Raw genomic sequence first — 24,083 nt, 5'->3', positions numbered from 1 at the left:
GGTATCACTCTCTTCCTTACCTTCTAAGGTGGGTCCTACCTTACAAAACTGAAGGTCTTGACCTGCATTTAGAAGCTTGTGGAATCTGGATAAGGTCTGTACCAGATTCAACAGAAGCATCTATCATTATCAGTTTCCTGGTTTTGGCAACGTACTATGGTTATGTATGCTATCATCGGGGATGCTGGGCGAAGGGTCCATGGGAACTCTCTGCGTGATTGTGTAACTTCTTTGAGTCATAACATAAAATTTATCTCAACATAAAAATTTATAATCAAATTTTTTAATTTTTTTTAACGTTTATTTAGTTTTGAGACAGAGACAGAGCATGAATGGGGGAGGGTCAGAGAGAGAGGGAGACACAGAATCCGAAACAGGCTCCAGGCTCTGAGTGGTCAGCACAGAGCCCGACGTGGGGCTTGAACTCATGGACCGCGAGATCACGACCTGAGCAGAAGTTGGACCTGAGCTTAACCGACTGAGCCACCCAGGCGCCCCCTATAATCAAATTTTTTAACTATCTTGAGCATTTTAATAGAATGAGGAGTAAAGAAGAAGGTAGGTTAACCACAAGAGCTGCCACTAAAGCCGAAGGCAGAGGTTTAGGGATAAGCTTGTGATATTGAGGGAAACTGATGGGCAAGAGGAGGGGAAATAAGAACCACGGTTACACAGTTGATATATTTCCTCTATATAGCAAGTAAACAGCTGATTTTCACTGATGGGCTCATCATCTTTTGACCTCAACATTGCTCTGAGACTCACTGTTTGGGTCATGGTTTTATAAGTGTTACATATTACTGAATATTAAGCCATGTCAACAATCTGGAAACCTACCATCAGCATATTAGAGTGGCCAAGCATCATAGTAAATACAGCTACAGAAACACCATACATAACTTAAGGTTACTTATCAGGTGACCTTGAAAGTCAAGAAACACAGATAAGAATTTAGACGGAGGTAAAAATGACTGAGAAGACCGTTTACTTTTCCCACACAGATGCCACCTTGCCTTATTTTCATACAATCTAACAAGTTCATGCAAACTTAACCTGCTTAACTGGCACTTTACAAGCAGTTAACTACTAAGAGGAGAAGAAGGTAACAGTGGAGATCAGTATGATGGCAGCATTAAGTAGTAAGAATGAAGAGGAAGACAAAACCGTACGCAACAGGCATAAAAACCCAAATGGCAAAAATGCTTGGGAGCCATCTGATGTAGAAAAAAAACAGTTCCACACACCCACTCAACTACCCCCACCCCATCCCCGCCAGGGGCGTCACTGCAGTACAGCATCCTAGGTAATGATGTCTATGTGACATCAAAAAGGCGGGTGGAACAAATTTCTCAGTAGAAAGAGCTGGAATAGACAGAAAAGGAACTTTAGAAATCGCAAAGTGCTAATATGGGTTGAGTGTTGCTTAAATGCTTATTTTTCCTGTATGGACTAAGTCATAAGTGACAACATGACAGGTCCAAAGTATATAAGACACAGTGTTCAGCCCAAGAGGCAGATAATGAAAACGCCCTTCTGATGGATAAACTATCAACACATAAAACCATTCATTTAGCACACGAACCAGTTTCTCTCCAGAAGGAGAATGCCAGTGGAATGCTTAATAAATGAGACCTTGGTGTCCCGGGAATCTGAGCCGCTCCTTAGTTAGCCATTGAAGACTTAGAATGTACTATAAATTTCTCTAATGCTGCGCAGATATAGAATATTCAGCACTAGAGTCAGATCTCAGACTTATTTGAGCTAGTGAGAGGAAAAAAAAATAGATAACCAGCACTGGTTTTGGATTTCACTAGAGAGACATTCAGTGACAATCTACAAAGGGCCAGGGAGTACTGAGAGTAGCAAGGACACAACAGTTAACAGCAGACCGTCTTGCCTTCATGGCACTTAGACTTAGATTCTTAGTGAAACAAATGTTGAATCCAAGAGATTCTTGGGGCAAAGGTTCCCAGCAGCTTTGGGATCAAGGCTACTTGTCATTATTCCAAGACCTGAGATCATTAAATACATGTGTTAATACAACAACAAAGTCTCAACAGCAACAAAACAAATTCCTCTCTGCCAGCCGTGTAACAGTTGTTTAAAACATGGTCTAGATCAGGGATTTGAGCCACAGATGCCCACAGGGGCCGTGCCTAGCAAGGGAAGCAGATGGATGGACAGCGCGGAGCCAGGAGCACCCAGCCCTTCTACATGCACGGTCACCTCTCAGCTCCTGGCAACTGTGGGAATGCACTGACCCTGTGTTAATGAACTTCCAATTTCTCAAGGGCCGCCATAAATCTTATTAATAATACAAAATAAAACACCATGAAGACAAAACCAAACAAGCCAGTAGGTCAGATTTAGCCCATGTCAAGTCCATGACCTTTGGTTTGCTCTACAACTCATCAGGGGCAGTGACCCTGCTCGATCACTGGTGTATCCCTTACAGCCCTCAGAATATGTTGCTGAACTGAATTCTTACCCCGTTGTTATGTCCATTTTATAAATGAGGCACTGAGGCTCAGGAAGACCGTAGAGCTTGCCAGTGTCAGAGTTGGGATTTGAAAGCGGATCCACGTGCCTCCCAGTCCCCACGCTTAACATGACAGCGTCTTGGTAGGAAACCCCCAACCTCAGACTATGGCAATAAATACAAAGCTTTGTTCTAACCATAAAAAAAAAAAATGTAAAGAACCTAAACGCACTTTTCTGTTTTCTATTTGCCTACCAATCTGTGGCTTCTGAGGCCAGGGACCAGCTGCTGAGGGAGGACATGTCCAATGAAGTGAGAGCACCCACAGTGATCGTCTGTGGTTCCTCTGTGCTCTCTCTTTGTATCCATTCTTTTCCCCCAAACACTTTCCTTTCACGGTGCCTCGTGGTATAAGGATCTAGTCCCCAGCTGTAACCACACTGTGACGAACTTAATGCAGAGAAGTCATATGGACAGGATCATGTACAGAAAAAAAGACATCCGAAACATTACCTGTCCTAAGACTAAGCCGTACAGCAGCCGAATGACATAAAGCTCAGCCAAGACAACCCTGGGCAAACTAGCAATTCACACTCAAAGAGGCTAGCCCTGAGAAGCAACTCAAGAGAAAGCCATAAAAATATTTTAGAACCAGTATCATCTTCTTAATGAAGGTACCACTATAAAAAATGACTGTGCTCAAATGCCGAATGGAAAAAGCAGACTATAAAATGCAAAGTGCTTAACAGCTGCGGCCGTGTTCATTCAACATACACGTATTAAGGAGTTAGCTTCTTGTCAAGCAGACTTTGTGAGTGTGTTTTGCAAGCGTATTGAGGGTGGTACCGAGAGAGGGCCTAATTGTCACCCTCACTTAAGGCTCTCAGACTGGAACCTTATTGTCATGGCATGTCCCAGGGAAAATGGAAAAGAGGACATTCAAGCTGATGGGTAGGCTCCAGGTCCCCCCAGGATTAAGGCTCTTTGATAAAGAGGGGACAGGCAGGCTGTGTCCAGCCTCCAGAGTAATGCCCTTAGGGCCAGTGAGTTTCTTCTGAGGAGTCAAGTTGCTGAAAGGCTGTGCCTCAACTCGAGTCACTTGTAATGGTCAGCAGATGAGAACCATTTCAAAACAGATCTACTCTGTGGCACGAAATATCACATAAACGCTGACAAAGCCAATGTCTGTATCTCCACCTTGGACCTCGCGTCGGAATCTCTTACTTGAATACCATCTCACTACCCTTCAACACCTCGACCTGCTTGTCTGATTGGCACCTCAAATTTAAGATGGCCCCAATGATACTTCCTTTCCCCACTCCACACCTACTCCTCACATTGGCTTCCCCATTTGGGTCTTATCCTTTACTCTTCTCCTTCTAATATCCCATGTCCAGCCCAACAGCCAATCTATTAGCACCGATCTCAAAACATATCGAGAATCTGATCATTTCTCGTCACACCCAGCACCAACATGCTAATTTGTCTACCATCATATTTCGCCAGGACTATGCAGCAGTCCTCCAGCCCATCTCCCTCCTTCCCTCGCCCCCTGTTATCTGTTCTTACCAGAACTACCATAGTGAGCCATTCGAAGCTAATGTCAGCCATAGAGCATTATGTCTGTCTCTTCTTAAAACTTTCCACCGGCTGTTCCCTGTCATCCAGAATAAAAGCCCAAACCCAACGCACCCACCAAGCCCCGTGCTCCACAACCCCACATAACCTCCAGCCACTTCTTTGTCTTCATTTCCTCCAGCTTTTCCCCTCAAGCTACATTAGATGGTGATGGCCTTTATCATCATCAGCCATACGTACTCATCTATTTGCTACCCAGCATGCGTCCCTCCCAACCCCAGGAGTCCCCAGGAGGGTACAGACTGTGCTCTGCTCCCTACTGCATCCCCAGCACCTAGAATGACACGTGGAACATAGTAGGTGCTCAATAAATATTAGTTGAATGAATGAATGAACATAGACGATTTTTTTTGGTCATTAATATATGTATAGGTTCAAAACATAAAATATATATCATACTATAAGTCAGAAAGAGCTACAGTTGAATTTTATCTCTGTCTCTTTTAACTAGAAAGATTGTTATCGGTAAGAGCTACTCACTGGTGGTCCTGGAGATCCTTCAGCACCCGGAGGGCCTGGATGACCTTTCTCTCCAAGCCACCCAGGGAGCCCCAAGTCTCCCTTACTACCCTGCCTCCCAGGAAGTCCCGGAGGGCCTGGTGGGCCCATGGGACCAGGCTCACAGGCACAGAGCCCCGCGTTTCCTAGACAGAGGATAAAAGGCAGCTTTGTCATAATTCCTGCACAAAATCCCAAAAAGCCTTTACTAAACAAAACCAAGAATGAAAATAAGAACAAAAAGGGTGTGACGTACATGGTTCTTATCTCCCATAACTGATAACATGTGACGTAGCAGGGGAGGGGCACTGTGTAGGGGTACCTAGGCATGGTCTATGTGGGGCAGGTGTATCATTTCTGGACAAATGGGGTATCTTGGGTCTTTAAATAAACTCATTCTGATAAACTGATACCCAATTTTACTGAAGGAACTTTAAAATAAGAAATCATATTTTTAAAAGTTTGAAAGTCTTTTATCTGGTTCCTGCTGAAGAAACAACAAAAAAAAGTGGGTTAGAGCATAAACTCTAAACAAATAAAGAAACAAAATAATATGTGAAAAAGGATTACTGACTGCATTGCCTATTACAACTGATAATTCACTACAATGCGTTTTCTAATCATCAGGACTTTTAGTCAAAAAAAAAGCCTTTCAGATGGTCAAACTCAGCTGTGTTTATGCTCTCATACCCACCTGTTCCAGATGGTCAAAAAGGCACCAAACAATTTACACTGGAGAAACACTGAGACACAAACACTTGATGACACGGGGAAATAGGGACCCACAGAGAGAAAGTGAAATAAAAGATCAGTACTTTCTCATCTCCGCTTCTTTCAAGGAACAAAAAGCACCTCATGAAAAAAGTCACCACTCTGAGGCAAATTTCACAGCAGGCAAGGGTCTCCTTTAGACTCTCAGATACAAAGACTTGACTTTGGCTAAGTTCTAACCATATCATAAGCACGTGATGAAAAGGGGCACTCAAGGGGGTAACTAAGGTGCGTATCGCATCGAAGTGAAATGTTCCATTGCCCACTTCATAAATGCCTCCAACCCCCCCCCCATAAGCTATTGTCTTCAGGAAATCCTACCTTTGCTGCATACTTGCCTTTTTCTCCTTTTGAGCCTCTTCTTCCTGGAGGACCTGCTTTGCCTTTTATTCCTTGTGGTCCAGGGTGCCCGACACTACAATATATAACTTTACAGTGGGAAAGGGGGATGGGGCATAAGAGAAGCACTCAGTTTTTGTGAATGTCTTCCAAAGAACAAGTGCAAGTGTCTCTTGCACTCTTATTATCCCCTGAAGCCCACTTTCTTCCATCCCTTTCCCAAATTTCTTTCTCTCTAATATAAGAATATATAAACAAATAGACCATACAATTGTCACGGCATGCTTCTGCTCCCACAACCATTGATAAAGCCATCCTAATCTCAACCCCAACTTAGTGGGTTGTAGAGAAAGGTGGACAAAAAAACAAAGACAATAAATAAACAACAAACAAACAAAAATAACTGTGCAGCAAACATCCTTTTCCCCTTCCATTATGAATAATTAACAAATTAAGAAAGCTCATAAAAGCAAAAATTCAGAGATATTTAAGTGTGACAGATAAAACATAAACAATAAGTTCTTTATTCTCCCTGAATCCCAGTAAAACAGCAAACAGTAAAATAATATTATAAAAAGGTGTAAGCTCACAAGACAAAAAAAGGGGGGGGGGGAGGTAAGGAAACAAAGCAAAAAGTGTAAAAGAACCTAGCAGACCCTGAAAAGCTGAATTCTAAGCAGGCAGTGGGGAAAGGGAACAAAGAACACAATTTACATGAGAAATCTCTCCCAAAGTTCAGGAATTGGTACCTTGAAGTAGAATGACAGTGCCCCAAACAGGAGGACTGGTTAAAGAAACAATTTAATCATAAGATCCCCTTCTCAAGAATTACAGCAGCAACTATGGCCCCTCAGAATTGGAGGAAAGAGACAACGTAGCAAGAAGAAAACTTTGAAATAAAGTATATGATTTTAAAAGTAGATGAAGGAAAGCATTTCACCTCTAAAACATGAACAGATTGCTACAAAAGAAAACATTGAGGGGCTTCCTGGGTGGCTCCGTTGGTTAAGCATCCAGCTCTTGGTTTCTTCTGCTCAGGTCATGGTCTCATGACTTCATGAGTTTGAGCCCCACACCAGGCTCTGTGCTGACAGCATGGAGCCTACTTGGGATTCTGTCTCCCTCTCTCTCTGCCCTCCCCTACTCACTCTGTCTCTTTCTCAAAATAAATAAACCTAGAAAACTTTTTTAAAAACATTAAAACAGAACAATAGCAACAACAAAATCCTTAGAAATGAAAAGAAAACTACTATGAAAGTAGAAATTGAAAAATTCTGGAGCAGAGATGTAAAGTGGAGTTGAGGAAGTCTATGAGAAAGTGTTACAGAAAAATAAGAAGGTGAAAAGTAATAAAGAAACATATATGGTGGATTCACTAATAGGCACATATGTAGAATTCAGAAGGAGAAAACGGGGGAAATGGAGGAGAAAGTATCTTCAGGGAAACACTTCAAATTTTTTCCAGAAATGGAAGATTTGTGTTGGCTAGAACTTGCTCACTGAGTGCCTACAAATAAATGCAGATGTGCCCACACAGAGGCAAGTCGTTGTGAAATTGAAGGTCATTGGAGAAAAAAGAAAAATTCTGTAAGATTTCAGAGCAGAAAACAGATTTCAAACAAAGGACCAAAAATCTAAATGTCATTGGACTTCTTCAGCTCTAGAAAACAATGGACAATGCCTAGAAAAATGTATTTCCAATCTAGAATTTTATATTCAGCCAAATTATCAACCAAATTCCACAGTAGAATAAAGGCATTTTCAGACAGATAAAGTATACTTTTTTCAGGACGTATGATGATGGATATATGAGATAGAAGTATGATAGAAATATGTGAGTTGTAGGTAACAAGGGGACCCAGAGAGAGGGAGAAACAGAGACAGAGGGAAACATAAAGAGACAGAGACAAAGAGAAAAAGAATTCCTGGTAAAGGAAGATTTCGAGACAGTGTCTGAGATGGCTTAAAATTGCAACCTGACCTAATGTGAACAGGTTAAAAAGCTCCAGGAGAGATTTATTCAAAGAGATAATACTGATAAAATATTTCATGAGTTAGAATGGAAATTTATACAATTCTAGATGGTTTGAGGTTAAATTCACAGTAGGCATATTGAAAAGCAAGCAAACACACACAAAAAACCAAGACTACTCTTAACAAAATGGTACACTAGAAAAGTAATAACATACATTATTGGATGGCAGACCTGGTGAACAGCATTTATGTAACCATTCAGTGTAAATACTGAATATTTTTATGTAGTCAAAACTAAGAGAATAACTACGTTGAATAGGCTTTGGAAGTAGAAAATGTGCATATGTGCGGTGGGGAGGGACTGAACGAGAGCTAATTTCATCCTCTATGGAAGGAAGTGAAAAGATAAGTCTCAAAGTCAAGAATCAAGAAATTGCAATACAAGGTGGTGCCTGGGTGGTTCAGCCAGTTAAGCCTCCACTATGGCTCAGGTCACGATCTGCCCTTGGGCTCTGTACTGATAGGTGGAAGCCTGGAGCCTGATTCAGATTCTGTGTCTCCCTCTCTCTCTGCCCCTCATCTCCCCAAAAAAATAAAAAGAAAGAAAGAAAGAAAGAAAGAAAGAAAGAACGAACGAAAGAAAGAAAGAGTAATACAAGCACATTGAAGGGCACTAGAAAGGCAAATAAAAAAAGATTCCCATGACTTGTGCGAAGATAATTGCCCCTGGGGAGGAAGGAACAGAAGAAGGGGTTGGCTAGGATGGCAATTCTTCACAACAGGCTTCATAGAACTGTCTCTTACACCACCTCTATTTATATAACTCTGATAAAAATTAAAACGACATTGAAAAAATAGAAATTGTAGTAATTTACAAAACTCTATCATTCACACTTAAATCCTCTACCGTATGCTTTAGCTGATGTGATCTCCAACATCAGTCTACTCTTTTGTATTATTAATAATACTAACTTGGCTCATGACATAATGGATAATGTTAAAAAATATTTAGAAAGTCACATTTTCTGAATGACACTGCAGATACCACATGCAACATAAATGCCAGTGAACGTGAATGAGGAGCACTTTACCATCTGATCCTGGAGGGCCCTGCAGTCCTGGAGCTCCAGGCAACCCAGGTGGTCCCGGGCTCCCTGGTTTCCCTGGAGTGGAATCAGCTCTCCCGGGGATACCGGCTGCCCCTGGAAATCCCGGGTGACCAGGAAACCCTCCTGGCCCAGGGGGTCCCATCATGCCTCCAAGAGAAATTGAGAATGAAAACCACATGTATCTATCTCTCAGAGTAAACAAACTTTTTTTTAAGAAGAAATCAAAATTCGTACATTCTTCCTTAGACTGTAAAAATTTTTAAAGGAAAAAAATGTATTTCAAAACTAACTTGATTTCCCAGCCATAAGAATACCTCACCTTCTTTGAAATAAGCCCACAAATAGAAATTTTGAGGAATCGGATTTTCTTACTTTTTCCCTATTATTTAGGGTTATTGGAGGAAAAAACCTATTATTTAATTAAAATTATTATCTTTTCAATCTTTCCACTTTGATAATTTGGTTAAAAATAATCTGGATGAGGGGCGCCTGGGTGGCGCAGTCGGTTAAGCGTCCGACTTCAGCCAGGTCACGATCTCGCGGTCCGTGAGTTCGAGCCCCGCGTCAGGCTCTGGGCTGATGGCTCAGAGTCTGGAGCCTGTTTCCAATTCTGTGTCTCCCTCTCTCTCTGCCCCTCCCCCGTTCATGCTCTGTCTCTCTCTGTCCCAAAAATAAATAAACGTTGAAAAAAAAATTTTTTTTAATTAAAAAAAAAAATAATAATAATCTGGATGAACATATTAGCACATGTAGCAAATAAAAATATGGACTCACATATCATCTCCATAAGATATAGAATACCATACCTTTCATAGCAAGGTAGGTTGGGGAGAGGCATAGAGGTGCTGTATTAGAACCCTATCTCTCTCTCTCCAGCCACACGTAATTACACTCCATGAATGTTGAAATGTTCAGTGTGTTCAGGGGTCAAAGTGAGTAAAAGCTAAATCCTGCTTTCTTGTGACATCTGACCCTCTTACTGGGGGCTTTGGCTAAAGACAGCAGGAAGCCTTCCTGTGAGAAGCATCTTCTTTCTGAGCATGAATCTCTCTGTGGAAGATTATAGTTTCCAAAGATGGCTGCCATGGTAGCTCTCATCCCTCACACTCTTGTTCCCCTCTCCTTGAATGTGATGGGATTTTGTGATTATTTGGACTAACAAAGTACAGCAGGAGTGATGCCATGTACAAAGATGATGGCTACGTCATTAAAGATGATTCAGCTTCTGCCTTGTGAGCTGAAATGCTTGGGATATGGAGCCACCATAGAAGCAATATCACTGCTCTGAAGCCACCATGCTCTACGGAAGCCTAAATAAGTACAGAGCCAGACAGAGAGGCCATGAGACTAAACAAAAGAAAGAGGACAGAGATGCCCAGCCAGTCCTCATGTGTCCGTTGCAGCCACATAATGGTGATGAACATCCCAATCTAGAATTGCTCAGCTTAGCCCTTCCTGAATTCTTGAACCACAGCGAGGGGTAATATGATGATTGTTGTTTTAAGCCACTAGGTTTTGGGTAATTCATTCAGCAATAGACAACAGAAACCCTGTCAGTAATCAGTAAGTAGCATGCTAACTAAATTAATGGTATTCATTATAGTGTGCATATATGCTGGGGCTTTGCATATATTTTCAAACATTAGCCTTACTCTTGAAACAATCTTGCAAAGTTTGTACCTTATAGATAAGGCACAGAAATTTAGACCAATAATAAATAACATGGCTAACGGCATTCTAAGAACTGTTTACATATTGCTTCCTTCAACCCTAACAAGAACTGCACTCTAAAGAGGAGAAAACTGAGGCACAGAGAGGTTTCGTAAATGCTTAAGACCACACCACTTGTATGTGGTAGAACCTGGAATGTTTTTAGTCCATAGTGTAAACACGTAACTAGTTCAGCATACTACACCGAGTGGCACGGCTGGGATTCAGTCACAGGTATCTGACTCCAAAACCCTACTTATCTCATGGTAAATATTTTAGATGATTGTAAAATAAGCATAGCAAAGGCTATGAATATTGGTGTACTTAAATGAAAGGTGTTCCTGTTGACTTGGCTGTCACCTTGTCTTCATGTCATTCCTAAGACTTGTCTCCAAACCTCCACAGTCACTGGATGCACCTGGATGCTACCTGGTGTCTTGCCCCAGTCTATGGAAAATGCTCGACCACTTTCCAACAGGGAAAATGGGCTACGGTGTATGGAATATAGCACCTTGAGCACCCATGAAATCAATTCAGTTGTGGCCAGCATTAAAAATTTTTTTTCAAAACAAAAGAGTGGCATAGAAAATAGAATACATTGTACCCCAAAATGTATTCTTTTATGAAATTTGTGTTTCAATCATATGTATATGTGGATACATATATGTGTACAATGTAATACAAATGCAATGTAATACTAAATATATGTTTTATAATAGATTGTAGTCAAGACTTGAAAGCCATTGGGTTAATTCTTTAAAAAAAAAATCTTGTGGAATTAAGAGGCTTTCTGTTATATTCAGCTTTCAATCTGCTAGAGATATGTGTTGCTTACTCCCACTGGGTTTTTATTTCAATCTGCTAGAGCCACTATTTTATTATAAATATGCCCAAAAGAAGAAATCTAATACCAGAGGCTAATGATTCCTGACCAACTGAGTACTGTCTACACAACTTAGATAGCCCTGGGTCAATGAAGCCAAGGCTACGGTATCTACAGATTAAATAAACTAAACTTTGCCACCTTTGTGGTCAGTTATCAGATCCTACAAAGCGGAAGCTAGATTCATAGAAAATTAAAGAACTTTGTAGTTAACAGATGAATGTCAGGAAACTTTTCACTCCTCAGTAAATATAACAAGAGACACAGACTGGATAAAATTACGTCTATTCAAGACTTTCTCCTCGCACATTTAATGAGTTCTCCTGAGTTCCCAGAATGCAAATCTCCTCTACTCTTCTATTCCTAATCTTACTTGGGAATATTAACCAGCACAGCACTTGAAGGAGTTCAAAGTCCTATATCAATAGGATTCTTTCCCAGGCACTTCTGCAACTTGATTACCATGAGCTGTAAGGTTTTGTTTTCTTTTGTTTTGTTTTGGAGGGGTTACTGATTTTGGGGGGAGGTGAGGACTGTTGTTTTGGTTTTGTTTTTTAAATGAAGGCTGAATCACAGTTTTATCTTTTAATTCATAATTTGTGTTTCCATCTTTCACGAAGAGGAACTCAATTTTCACGAATAGATGTCAACAGGGAGAGCCTTTCCAAGAGGATGGAAAGACCTGAAAAAACACTCTGAGCCTGGCACCAGTTTCCAAATCTTATCTGCCTCTGACAACTTGCGGGACGCCTCTTATACCCACAGATTCCTCACCACACCCCAAGATGCTGACTCAGTATTTCCGAGGTACAGCTGAGGGATCTGGGTTTCTTCCAAGTAAGCCATTAATTGGCTTGAGTTCAGTGGTTCTTAAGCTGTGCTCTACACATAGAAGAGGCGCTTTGGTAGCAGCAGATGTCTAGGTCCATGCTCCAGAATGCCCAACATTCTTGATCTGGGTGGGGTCAGCCACCAGTTGAAACGCTCCTAGTTGACATCAGTATCAGCTAGAGTTGAGAACCTCCAGGGAGGAGGAAGATGTAGGAAATCTGGCACAGAAAGGCCAGTGGATTTCTACCTGCACAGGTTTCCCCTGGTGGTCCTGAGGGACCAGGGGGACCAGGCGGTCCAACAGACCCCGTTTCTCCATAGCGGCCAGGGCGCCCCGGATCCCCTGGAGGGCCTGCCCAAAACAACAACCCGTGTCAGTGTAATAAACGTATATATACATCTTAAAATTCACACACAATTACTTCTTGTGAGGCTTGGTTGAGTACAACTAAGAGATTGTTCTTGCAGTTTCTGGGCACAGTTAGAAATGCAGGATCTTAAGGGGTGCTTGAGGGGCTCAGTCGGTTGAGTATCCGACTCTTGATTTTGGTTCAGGTCATGATCTCACCATTCATGAGATCGAGCCCTGCTTTGGGCTCCATGCTGATCGTGTCAGCCTGCTTGGGATTCTCTCCCTCCATCTCTCTCTGCCCCTCCCCCACTCGCACTTGTGCTCAAGCTCTCTCTCTCTCTCAAAATAAATAAACTTTTTAAAAAATGCAGAATCTTCTATCCCTTCTCTGCAGACACATGAACCTTGAGTGGCACTGTCTTTCACACTGACTTGGGTCACTTTCTTGGAGGCAGCATCTTGGTAGGTCTTAGATGGTTTGGAAACATTTTTTAGCAATTAAAATTAGAAGGGTGACATAACAAAAATCTCTGCATACAGCTTACATGCTAAAAAAATAATATTTGGAGTCTTATGCCAACAGAGATGGTCCAGATGCACTTATCGACCTGCACTTGTAAATTACATATTCTTGCTAAAATCAATGCATTTAGCATGCCAAGCGTGAAAAAATACACAAATACTGGGCCAGACTCTTCTGTCAGGGCCACCCAAATCCCATTTCCTAATAATTTATGGCGGAACCAAGCTAGACACAAACCTTTGAGCGGAAGAGATGGAGTTACCAAAACACCCGGTGGTCCTGGGTACCCGCGATCTCCAGGGTCCCCCTGAAATCATTCATTCAGATACTTTTCTTAGAAATATTAATATTTTTCTCATGTTGCCTGTAATTAAATATTAGAAGGACCAAGGGTGCATTCGTTTGAGAAATAAAGATTCTAGGCTGACCAGAAAAAAAGAATGGTTCATAGAGATCTGGGAATAACAAAAGCATCCGACCTCCACCTACAAGCAGAAGTAAAGGATCACCTGGCAAAATTCTCACAAAAGAAAAACAAAACAAAACAAAACAAATCTCAAAAAGTTTTTTCGTGCCCGTAAACTAGATACTTCTGAAACCAGGAAGTTTCTTAGAAATACTATGAGCATTCACGTTGAACTTGGCAGTCTGGTATAAATAGTCTATTCACCTACAAAATCTGAATCTACACCTTATTTTAGGTGGCCTTATTTAGGTGGCCCCACAGAGAGTTCTCCACAACTTCCTCTGATTTTAATTGGGATACTAGCTGATCCCCACGGAATTTTTGAAGCTTTCATTATTATTCACGTTCAAAAGGTTGATTTCTCAAATGTAAAATATAAACATTTACAACACGCATTGAGATAATATGTACAAAATTAACTCTGTTGCTTTCCAAACTTCTGTTTCTCAAGGATTCTTTCAAGTATTTTTAAAAATAAATTAGTTAACATAAGGGATATAGAATTTTATCAGGCTATACTCAAATAAGCCTTTTATTTTTTTACCTTTGGGCCAAGAAATCCAAATGATCCAGGATCTCCAAACAGTCCTGGTTCCCCCTACAAAGAAACACAAACATTCCTTTTTAAAAAGAAATGTGACTGGGTGACAAACTGTCTCACTCTTGTTTAATTTGAACGACACACGCTCACTGAGATTCTGTGCAAAGTCTTAACACTATTTTTGGATTGCTTCAGACAGTTTCGTGTGTTAGTTTTTTTGCACTTATAGCTAGATCATGCAATTCATAAAATAAACGTGTCTCCTTTTCCAGTTACTGTGTGCATACTTGCATGCCCTAGTACGACTTCTGAATGACACTGAATTGTACTTATGAATGAAAATATACTTATCATCTTTATAATCGTGTACATTTATTTACCTTTAATCCTGGAAAGCCTGGCAACCCATAGGAACCAGGATCACCCTAATAAATTCACAAAAATCAACACAAGCAGAATTAAATCAAAGTGCTTGAACCAGTTCAATGCATTATTTTTCACCTTAGGAAACTGCCTTCTGGATATTGAATCTTGGCTCTAAAGGCTGCTGAATAAAAGGAAATATGTATAAAACAGACTGCTTCTTTATAACATCAGCTATTTTAACTGATTTTTTAGTTTACTTTAAAAATGCATGTCCTTGGGGCGCCTGGGTGGCGCAGTCGGTTAAGCGTCCGACTTCAGCCAGGTCACGATCTCGCGGTCTGTGAGTTCGAGCCCCGCGTCAGGCTCTGGGCTGATGGCTCGGAGCCTGGAGCCTGTTTCCGATTCTGTGTCTCCCTCTCTCTCTGCCCCTCCCCCGTTCATGCTCTGTCTCTCTCTGTCCCAAAAATAAATAAACGTTGAAAAAAAAAAAAAAATTTAAAAATGCATGTCCTTGCCAGTGTTTTAAATTAAGAACATACTTTTGTTGTTGTTGTTCTTGTGTTTTCACTCACTTAGTCTAATGATTGCACTGGGCTAAATATTTTTGGAATCGTTGCAATATAATTTGTCTGGAGATTAATAGGTACTCTGTGCATTATCAGCAATAAAAATTATCATGGACGCCAACGTTGCCCCTTAACTACGGAATCTGGAGCCAGATAAACTCAATGCCCCTGCCCATAGGGGGTCTGGCCTCTATAGTGACTCTATCAGTGATGATCCCTCCCATTGGTGGCATGTTTGAGGCCTGATGCTGTAGTTTTTTGTAGCTACTGCCCATAGATCCGTACCCTCTTTTGTCAAATAGGCTTAAATGAACGATTCCAAGCTGCTGAACCACGCAGGAAATGTCACAATCCTGTTCCTACCCACCAATTCTACCTTCTGCCCGCCTGGTTTATCTAAATGATGTCAACAGAAGGGACGTTTTGTTGAACATGTCGCTATTACATCATTTGTATCCCAAAATATATTGTTCCTGTTTGAGAAAACCTCCACTTTGAGTTCTTAGAAATGCTGATCTAGTTTTGTAAAAATAGGAGAGAGAAAGCCAACTCGCTGACGTTAGGGGCAGCAGGGATGGCATGAACCAGCCTTACCCGTGGTCCTGAGAACCCAGGAACACCCTTCTCTCCTTTGGCCCCAAATCCAGGTTTTCCCTTAAAGAGATGACAACATTCAGAGGCATTGGAGCAGCAATATCTCAGCAACATGGCATTCAGAAACAAAATGAGATTTAAAAATTACTGCCGGCAGCTTAAAGGAAACAAGTACTTTAGAATAGATGCCCCACGGGATTATGATAAAATAGTGAAAACTTCTATTAACATACATTAGCATTTAAAGCAATGATAAAGATCCATGCAAAACATTGTTTTTCATGAATATAGCATACCATACAAATAAAAAAAAAAGGTATTCCAATAAATTACCTTGGGTCCTGGCGGTCCTGGAGGTCCAGTTACACCAGGCATTCCTTTTATGCCCTAAAAATCACAATGAATATTTATCTGGTTTATTCTTATTATTTAACATACTGAATTCCATCTTTTTCAGAACTTACCCCTTTCAACAATCATTTTACTAATTTTCAAAATAAAGGATTATTCTTCAACTGTTGCTCAATAGCAATTAAGGTCCAGGAGCGTTCCTAAACCCGACACTATTCAGACCAGCTCTGTGTGAGAGGTGTCGTGTTGTGGGGCACAGGGGACGTGACCACCATGGAACCAGAGCAGCAGGTGCAAGCTGGGAGTGGAGCCATTGAGAGGAGTGGCTCATTTTGAGCAAGTTAGTGAAAGATAACCCAGTAATTGAAAACTGACAACAGAATCTGCGTGTGGCGAGTGTAACATCCGTAAGTATCGCAGGCTGACAGGGGAAGTGATGTTTGCCAAACTTCTATTACGTGTCCACTTCTACATACCTGTTACCTTCTCAATGATCAAAACGTCAAGCCCATATGTAACATCTCAAGGACAACTGGACTTCCAGTGGCCCCTTCGGCCCATATACCAAAGACAGCATCAATGGGGCACTATATTCTGGAGGACATGTCACAATTTAGCAGCCCACACTAGGTCTGTGATGCAGCAATTGAATAAACTTGAGAACATGGGTAACTTTCCCAAGCCTCATTTTCCAAGTCTGTACAATGGGGCTAATGACAGTACTCATCTGCTAAGTTTGCTCTGGGATTGATGCCCTGATTCCTGGAGGCACTCAGCACTTTGTTGGCACAGGTACATGTTCAGAAAATGCTGGCTGTGACTACTTTATCAAGGCAACATATGGATTGGGAATTACCTTTTCTCCTTTATACAGACAAGAATCAGGTGGCTGTACCAATAAGGTGGGTCCAGGAGAACCTTGCTGGCCAACTTCACCCTTAAAAAAAAAGGAAGATAATAGGAATTTCATATTAACTTTATTTTGAAATATAATTTGAAACAAAGAAGAATTTCACCCATGTATTGTCATCTAATGCATACAGTCCTGTGTGTCATGAGTTTAAAACAAAAATCATGGCAAATACATCATGCAACTTAAAGTATTTATTGTTTTTCACCAGTAATAATACTGATCGTTAGAAATAAAATTAAAAAACAGAAACAAAAACAAAAACAAACTAGGGGCACCTGGGGGGGGCTCAGTCAACTGAGCGTCCAACTCTCGATCTCAGCCCAGGTCTTGATCTCAGGTTCGTGAGTTCAAGCCCTACATTGGGCTCCATGCTAGGCATGGAGCCTACTTAAAATAAAAAGAAAACTTAAAATTAAAATTAAAATTAAAAAAAATTAAATTTAAAAATATAAGCGATTCATAATCCTATCATCAGAGATCTCTATGAAAACTTTGGTATAGTTCTTTGTCGTGTGTGTGCTTATGAGTCTGTATCTGTACACATACCTTGGATAATGTACCTATGTACACACATGTATGTGATCAAATGATGTGTTAAATACAATTTAAAAGACAATCAGAATGCTATACAGAATATATAAACATAATTTAAAATACACACAATGGTTTATATTTTTATATTTTGTTACAGTTTCAAGTTTTAAAAGAGTTTTGTATTTTTCTTTTATAATAATATTTTTTGCACATTTTCCAATTATACTACAAATTCTTCAAAAACCTGATTTTTAGTGTGTACACAATAATCTACCGTAAGACTATACTATCATTTATTAAGCCATCCTACTCTAGTTAGATTTAGGTTATTTCTGATTTGTTTTCGATATGTTTAAGCTCTCTGTATAGAATAGTTAACCAAAAGTTGTCATTTATGTCATTAGAAATGTTATTCTCTTGGGAATAAAATGTCCCCTGAACTGGGTTTGCCATGATACAACCAAAAATTCTCACCCTTAATTAGCAGATAATTGGGTTTTTTTTACTTATCTGAATATTTCTATTCATTCTGCACTTAGATATAGTTAAGACCAGATGATAGAGCTGGTCACCTGTGTTTGCAAACTAGGCCCATACTGACTGTCATTTTGGACAAGTTCCTTAAAAATCTCTCCTACCTAGCCTTTGTTTCCTTGATTCCTCTGAATCCACCTTCCTTCTCTGTGAACTGAGGGTTAGTTATAACACTGTCTACTTCAAAGTATTATTACTTTATTAAACAGACAATGCACATAAAATGCTTAGTACTTACTACACTGAGTGGAACAAAGATTCTCAAATACATAATTTTTAAGCCATTAATGTTTTTGTTAAGTGGGATTTGGGGAAGAAGAATACTATTTCCAATTTAGATGAAATAATAAAGCCAATAATTCAATCCCTACCTATAACTGGAAACTACAGAAGAACCAGGTTAGGGACCTAGGCTTATTTTTTTTAATGTACCCTAATATTTGATGGTGTTGTTACAGCCGCTGCTCTGAAGCATTTATGTTATGTGCATAAATGATTAAACGAATGCAAAAATAATACATAAGCAAGGGAGTAACATGTTTTGGTAAATATAACCATGCTTATTCTTGCAATGTTTATTTATTTTTGAGACACAGAGAGAGAGAAAGACACAGAGTGTGAGTCCAGGAGGGGCAGAGAGAGAGGGAGACAAAGAATTCGAAGCAGTTTCCAGGCTCCGAACTGTCAGCACAGAGCCCGACCGGGGCTGGAACCCACGAACTGTGAGATCATGACTTGAGCCAAAGTCGGACGCTTGACTGAGCCACCCAGGTGCCCCTGTTGTATTGTTTTAATTGACCTTATACTTTAGTAACCTGTACTTTCTGATCCACATTATGTCATAGGCATGTCTGCACATCATGAAGTCTTCCAGTGTATTTTGGGCAATAGAGTCGTTTTGCTAAATGCCTGCACCATAACTTACCCAACCACACTGGGACTCCATGAGAGTGGGGATCAAGTCGGTCTTGCTAAAAATCCCCATATCCAGCACTGATCTTAGCCTGGCCGAGTAGACGCTCAATATCTACTTGCCCACAGTTGTGGCACGAGCCACTTACCAACTGTTAGACATTCAGATTGTTTCCAGATGAGCTGCCATCTTAAAATACCTTTCTAAAGCTTATCTTTGGTGAGTTTCATGCTTCAGGAGAAAGGACTGTGGATGTGAGGGAGGAAGGGGTGAGGGACAGTGAGCATAGGTATGAGGCAGGAGAGAGTGGGAGACTGTGTCGCTAAATGCTTTTGGTTCCAGGTGTTTATATTTTTATTTATGTGTAGAGTTTAGGATTCTGAGGAAATTTGTGAAATTAAGCCAAGCAATATAGTAATTAAACAAACCATTACGCTGGATATGCTAAATTATCAGAAATGTTCAATCTCTTTTTGCTGGGGTAAAATGTGTCATATACATTAACTTGAATTTAGTGGTAAATTTTCCCAGGACTGTCATTTTACAGTCAAGGGTAACGGTGCCATAATAATTCAGCAAAAACAGCATCTCAGCCATAAAACTGGGCAGTGAACACGATAACTGGATAATGAACACGATTTAAGTGACAATCAGAACAGCCTCCCCCTCCCCGCCACCCCGGCAGCACATACATTTTAACATTTTAACGTCTGCTCCTCCGCGCAAAAGGGGATTCTTACCGGTTCTCCCATTTGCCCCTTCACTCCCACGCCAGGATTACCCTGGGAAAGAAAAGGAAAAAAAAAAAAAAAAAGGTAATTGCTTTTGAATATTTAAAAGGTAATTACAAGCAAGTAAGATTTCTGGTTAAGCAATTAAGTGAAGTTTATTAAATATTTGGGGAAGTCTAATAAGGGAAAGACATAATTCTGACAAATCTCGTGGTCACTAATCTCATTATACACGGACAGTCTCCATTTGTAGCATCTTACTCATGACCACCCACCTTCAAGCCTGGTCTCCCAGGATGGCCCGGAGCACCCTAAATCAAGGGCAAAAAGGCACAAATCAAGTATCAGTCACAGAAATCACAACGGGTCCGCGTTGGGTTGTCTCAACAAGATCCTCTTTAGGAAACCCTGAACTTTAAAACATGCTGCTGGTCTCCCCCTCCTGGCTGTTTCCTCCCATGGCTTGTTTCCTTGGAGGACCCTTGCTTCAAGGCTTCAAGACAAACTCACACCTGGTGGGCGGGGGGGGGGGGGGGGGGGGGGGCGGTGTATGCAGATTCATCAAGTGGTAACTTCTCAAACAACCCACCTGTGCCTACCCACCCCAAGGTTTCAATTTGCTTCTTTTTTTTTTTTTTTGGCTTTTGCTTAATTTAAACATACAGGCTGGGTTTTCGAAGGGCCAGAATGAGCAGTGCTGTACTTACTGGTAAGCCAGGCTCTCCTGGATGTCCCATTGGGCCCGCTGGTCCTCTTGCACCCCTAGATCCCTAAACACGAGAACAATCAGTGCATTAGTTACTCAAATTCAAAATCATGGGTCATAGCAAGAGCTGCGTGTAATCCAAGGTGGATTAAAAACCTCCAAAGAAATCACAGTCCCGGACACATCTGCCCTATAGCAGGAGCATCTTCACAGCAGCTGACATGCCATTAAAAGGGCGCAGAGTGGGGCACCTGGGGGGGCTCAGTCGGTTAAGTGTCGGACTTTGGCTCAGGTCATGATCTCGTGGCTTGTGAGCTCGAGCCCCGCATCAGGCTCTGTGCTGACAGCTCGGAGCCTGGAGCCTGCTTCGGATTCTGTGTCTCCCTCTCTCTCTGCTCCTCCCCTGCTCACGCTCTGTCTCTGTCTCTGTCTCTCTCTCTCTCTATCCCAAAAAGAAATAAACGTTAAAAAAAAAAAAAAGGGCACAGAGCTGCATGACAGCAATAGTCTGGCAGGTGTGACCAACTCTTACATTTAGGATTAAATTAAGACCCAGAGATCAATCTACTTGTTTATAAATAAATCTTGCAATAGCAAAAGTAAAGAACAAAGAAAACTTATTACCAGCTACTCCTAAATTCTATATATGTTATAAAACTGATATATGTCAAGATGCTTTTTAAAACATTCATATTAGCTAATAACAATGAATATTACACTATGACTGTATTTATACTCTTTAATATATTTTTAAGACATACCCTATCAGATCAATGTGAATAGAAATGCCCCTGATTCAAGATTAAGGTGATTCAGTCACAATTTTCTGCACCATGTACGTGATAGCATAATTCCACACAAATTCACAAGGAAGGGTTACAGCTGTGCATTCCTAGAAGTGTGGGGAGAGGCTCTATTCTCCCACCAACTCTGCCCATGTCAAATTATTTGCGAGCATGCAAGAAATCCCTGTCTCCAGGAGGATGAACTGGTATTTATGTTAACGGCAACATGAAGGTATCTCATTGATTACGTCAAACTGAGCCTGAAGGGTTATGAGGAAAGTAATGTGGGAAAGCAAGCCCGTCTACAGCTGAAAGTTGCCAAGCAAAATAAGAGGTTAATCCTTCGGAGGCATAATTGCTGTCAATCTTAATCTTGTGAACACTGATTGATTAACTGCAAAAAACTAATACAATCATTGATTTACAACTTCAGGAAGATAGGGGCGCCTGGGTGGCTCGGTTAAGCGTCTGACTTCAGCTTAGGTCATGATCTCACGATCCGTGAGTTCAAGCCCCACATCGGGCTATGTGCCGACAGCTCAGAGCCTAGAGCCCGTTTCGGATTCTGTGTCTCCTTCTCTCTCTGCCCCTCCCCTGCTCATGCTCTGTCTCTCTCTGTCTCAAAAATAAATAAAAACATTTTGAAAAATTAAAAAAAAAACAACTTCAGGAAGATAAAGATGGGGCAAAAAATTAAATGCAATACACAGTTACTGATTCAGCAGGCAGAATGGTATAAAGCAAAGTCGTTTCCACCAACATGTATTATTTGGGTAGTCTAGAGGGACATGTACCTTCCCAAATATTAAGTGAGTGTATGCACCTGAGTAAGGCCAAATGACCACTAAAAAACAGAAGACGAAGGTAAGCAGCAGCTTGTGGAGACTCCAGGACCATTAGTTCACGGGCCTGGCACCTGCATGGTCACACAGGGGCACATGCCTGATATAACACTCTGCCGTCACCACCATGAAATTCTTAATAATTTTTGAACAGGGGATTAAAGCTCTCATTTTGCCCAGTGGGTTCTGCAAATTTTGCAGCCGGTCCTGCTAGGATACAAACAGTGTGGGAAGCAATAGAAGCAAACGGCCTGCTGGGGAGACTTACCGGCAAGCCAGGAGGTCCTGGGTCCCCTCTGTCACCCTGCAATAGTAACGATGCATTGCTTTAGAAGAGAGGCACCATTTTCCCCAAACACATGTGATGCAAAGGGAGGAGAACACACAGGAATTATTTGGACTTTCTGTGCAGCCTGTTCAATTTTTCAGCGTGGACAAGACAACCGTGGAGGGCTCCACCCAGGGAACTTTCTGTGTCCATTCCCAGGCCCAGAATCGTACTTCGATTCAGCCAAAACCAGACAAAGACTGCTAGAGTCATTATGACACAGAGTCAAGATGAGATTTTCATCTTTCCATTTACAATCTTAATTCTCAACTCAATGGTCCCATTTCATCACAGTTTAACAGTCTCTGGTCTAACTGCCAGAACTTGTCTCTTATAATGGACACCCTGCTCCTTTGTATCACCCTATAGGGATGGAAAGGGAATTCATGTGGAAATTCTCTCACACCTGCCTCTTGGTGGATCAACAGCTTAGTGGCTCTGCCCTGAGACTACACACTTTAAAAATGCAAAGAGTATATTTTATTGAATATAGCTTTTTTAATGCAAAATATATTATAAAGTATACATAAGATAACAGTTAACATTTTGGCCAATTTTAAGGGTACAGTTCTGTGGCATTAAGTATATTCACACTGTTGTGTAATCGTCTCTAGAACTTTTCATCTTGCTCGATGGAAACTGTAGCCATTCAATACATTCCCCTCCCCTGGCTCCTGGCAGGCACCATTCATTCTACTCTTGGTCTCTGTGAATCTGACTACTCTAGGAACCTCATTATAAGTGGAACCATACATTGTTTGTCCTTTTATGACTGGCTTATTTCACTTAGCCTAATGACCTCAGGGTTCATTCCCCCTTGTAGCATGTGTCAGAATTCCTGTCCTTTTTAAGGCTGAATAATACTGCATTGTATGTAGAGATCACATTCCGTTTATCCAGTCATCCAACGATGGGCCATTGGATTGCTTCCACCTTTTGGCTGTCATGAGTAATGCTGCTAGGGGTGGGTGTACAAGCATCTGTTTGAGTCCCTGCTTTCATTTCGCTTGGGTATATACCTGGAAATGCAATTGCCGGATCATAAGGTAATTCTACATTTCAATTTATTGAGGAGCCCTTGTACTATTTTCCAGAGCAGCTACACATTTTCCATTCCCACCAGCCATACAGAAGAGTTCCACTTCTCCCCATAATAGTCAACACTTAAGATTTTCTGGGGTTTTTTAATGTTTTATTTATTTTCAAGAGTGAGAGAAGGACGGGGGGAAGGGGGAGGACAGAGGATCCAAAGCAGGCTCTGCGTTGACAGCAGAGAGCCCGATGTGGGTCTTGAACTCATGAACCGTGAGCTCATGACCAAAGCCGAGGTTGGATGCTTCATCAACTGAGCCACCCAGGCACTTCAGGGTTTCTTTTTGTTTTTGTTCTTATTTTTTAAACAACCATCCAAATGGCTGTGAAGTGGCTATGGGCTCTTAAAAGTATTGTTTTGGGGTGCCTGGGTGGCTCAGTCGGTTAAGAGTCCGACTTCGGCTTGGGTCATGATCTCACAGTTCGTGGGTTCCAGCCCCGCGTCGGGGTGTGTGCTGACAGCGCAGAGCCTGGAGCCTGCTTTGGATTCTGTGTCTCCTCTGTCTCTCTCTGCCCTTCCCCTGCTCTCTCTCTCTGTTAATAAATAAATATTAATGTTTATAAATAAACATTAAAAATGTTTATAAATTTATAAACATTGCATTATAATGTTTATAAATATATAAACATTAAAAATTTTTTTTAAATTATTACAATAGATCATCAGTGCTGAGAAGACAGCAGGGCAGACAGTAATTTCATTTACCTTCACAA

General features: G+C 41.1%; 1 protein-coding gene across 1 annotated transcript in view; it reads right to left on the bottom strand.

Moving 5' to 3' along the window:
- Positions 1-24,083, bottom strand: part of COL4A4 (collagen type IV alpha 4 chain) — a 131,262-nt gene that overhangs the window by 57,551 nt on the left and 49,628 nt on the right. Inside the window, exons 9-22 of the mRNA XM_047084175.1 lie at positions 22,218-22,253; positions 20,324-20,386; positions 19,892-19,927; positions 19,626-19,667; positions 16,848-16,928; positions 15,974-16,027; positions 15,641-15,700; positions 14,495-14,539; positions 14,118-14,171; positions 13,345-13,414; positions 12,480-12,584; positions 8,791-8,955; positions 5,725-5,814; positions 4,598-4,761 (exon numbers count right to left, since the gene is read on the bottom strand). Of these exons, the coding sequence (XP_046940131.1) occupies positions 4,598-4,761; positions 5,725-5,814; positions 8,791-8,955; positions 12,480-12,584; positions 13,345-13,414; positions 14,118-14,171; positions 14,495-14,539; positions 15,641-15,700; positions 15,974-16,027; positions 16,848-16,928; positions 19,626-19,667; positions 19,892-19,927; positions 20,324-20,386; positions 22,218-22,253 (1,065 nt within the window). The remainder of the gene's footprint in view (positions 1-4,597; positions 4,762-5,724; positions 5,815-8,790; positions 8,956-12,479; positions 12,585-13,344; positions 13,415-14,117; positions 14,172-14,494; positions 14,540-15,640; positions 15,701-15,973; positions 16,028-16,847; positions 16,929-19,625; positions 19,668-19,891; positions 19,928-20,323; positions 20,387-22,217; positions 22,254-24,083) is intronic.

Source organism: Lynx rufus, unplaced genomic scaffold, assembly GCF_022079265.1.
Source record: "Lynx rufus isolate CCGP_SWC_20201006 ecotype Redwood Valley unplaced genomic scaffold, mLynRuf1.p SCAF_2, whole genome shotgun sequence".
Taxonomy (NCBI): domain Eukaryota; kingdom Metazoa; phylum Chordata; class Mammalia; order Carnivora; family Felidae; genus Lynx; species Lynx rufus.
The sequence above is the reverse complement of the archived record's forward strand: the minus strand, read 5'-3'. Positions and strand labels throughout refer to the sequence as shown.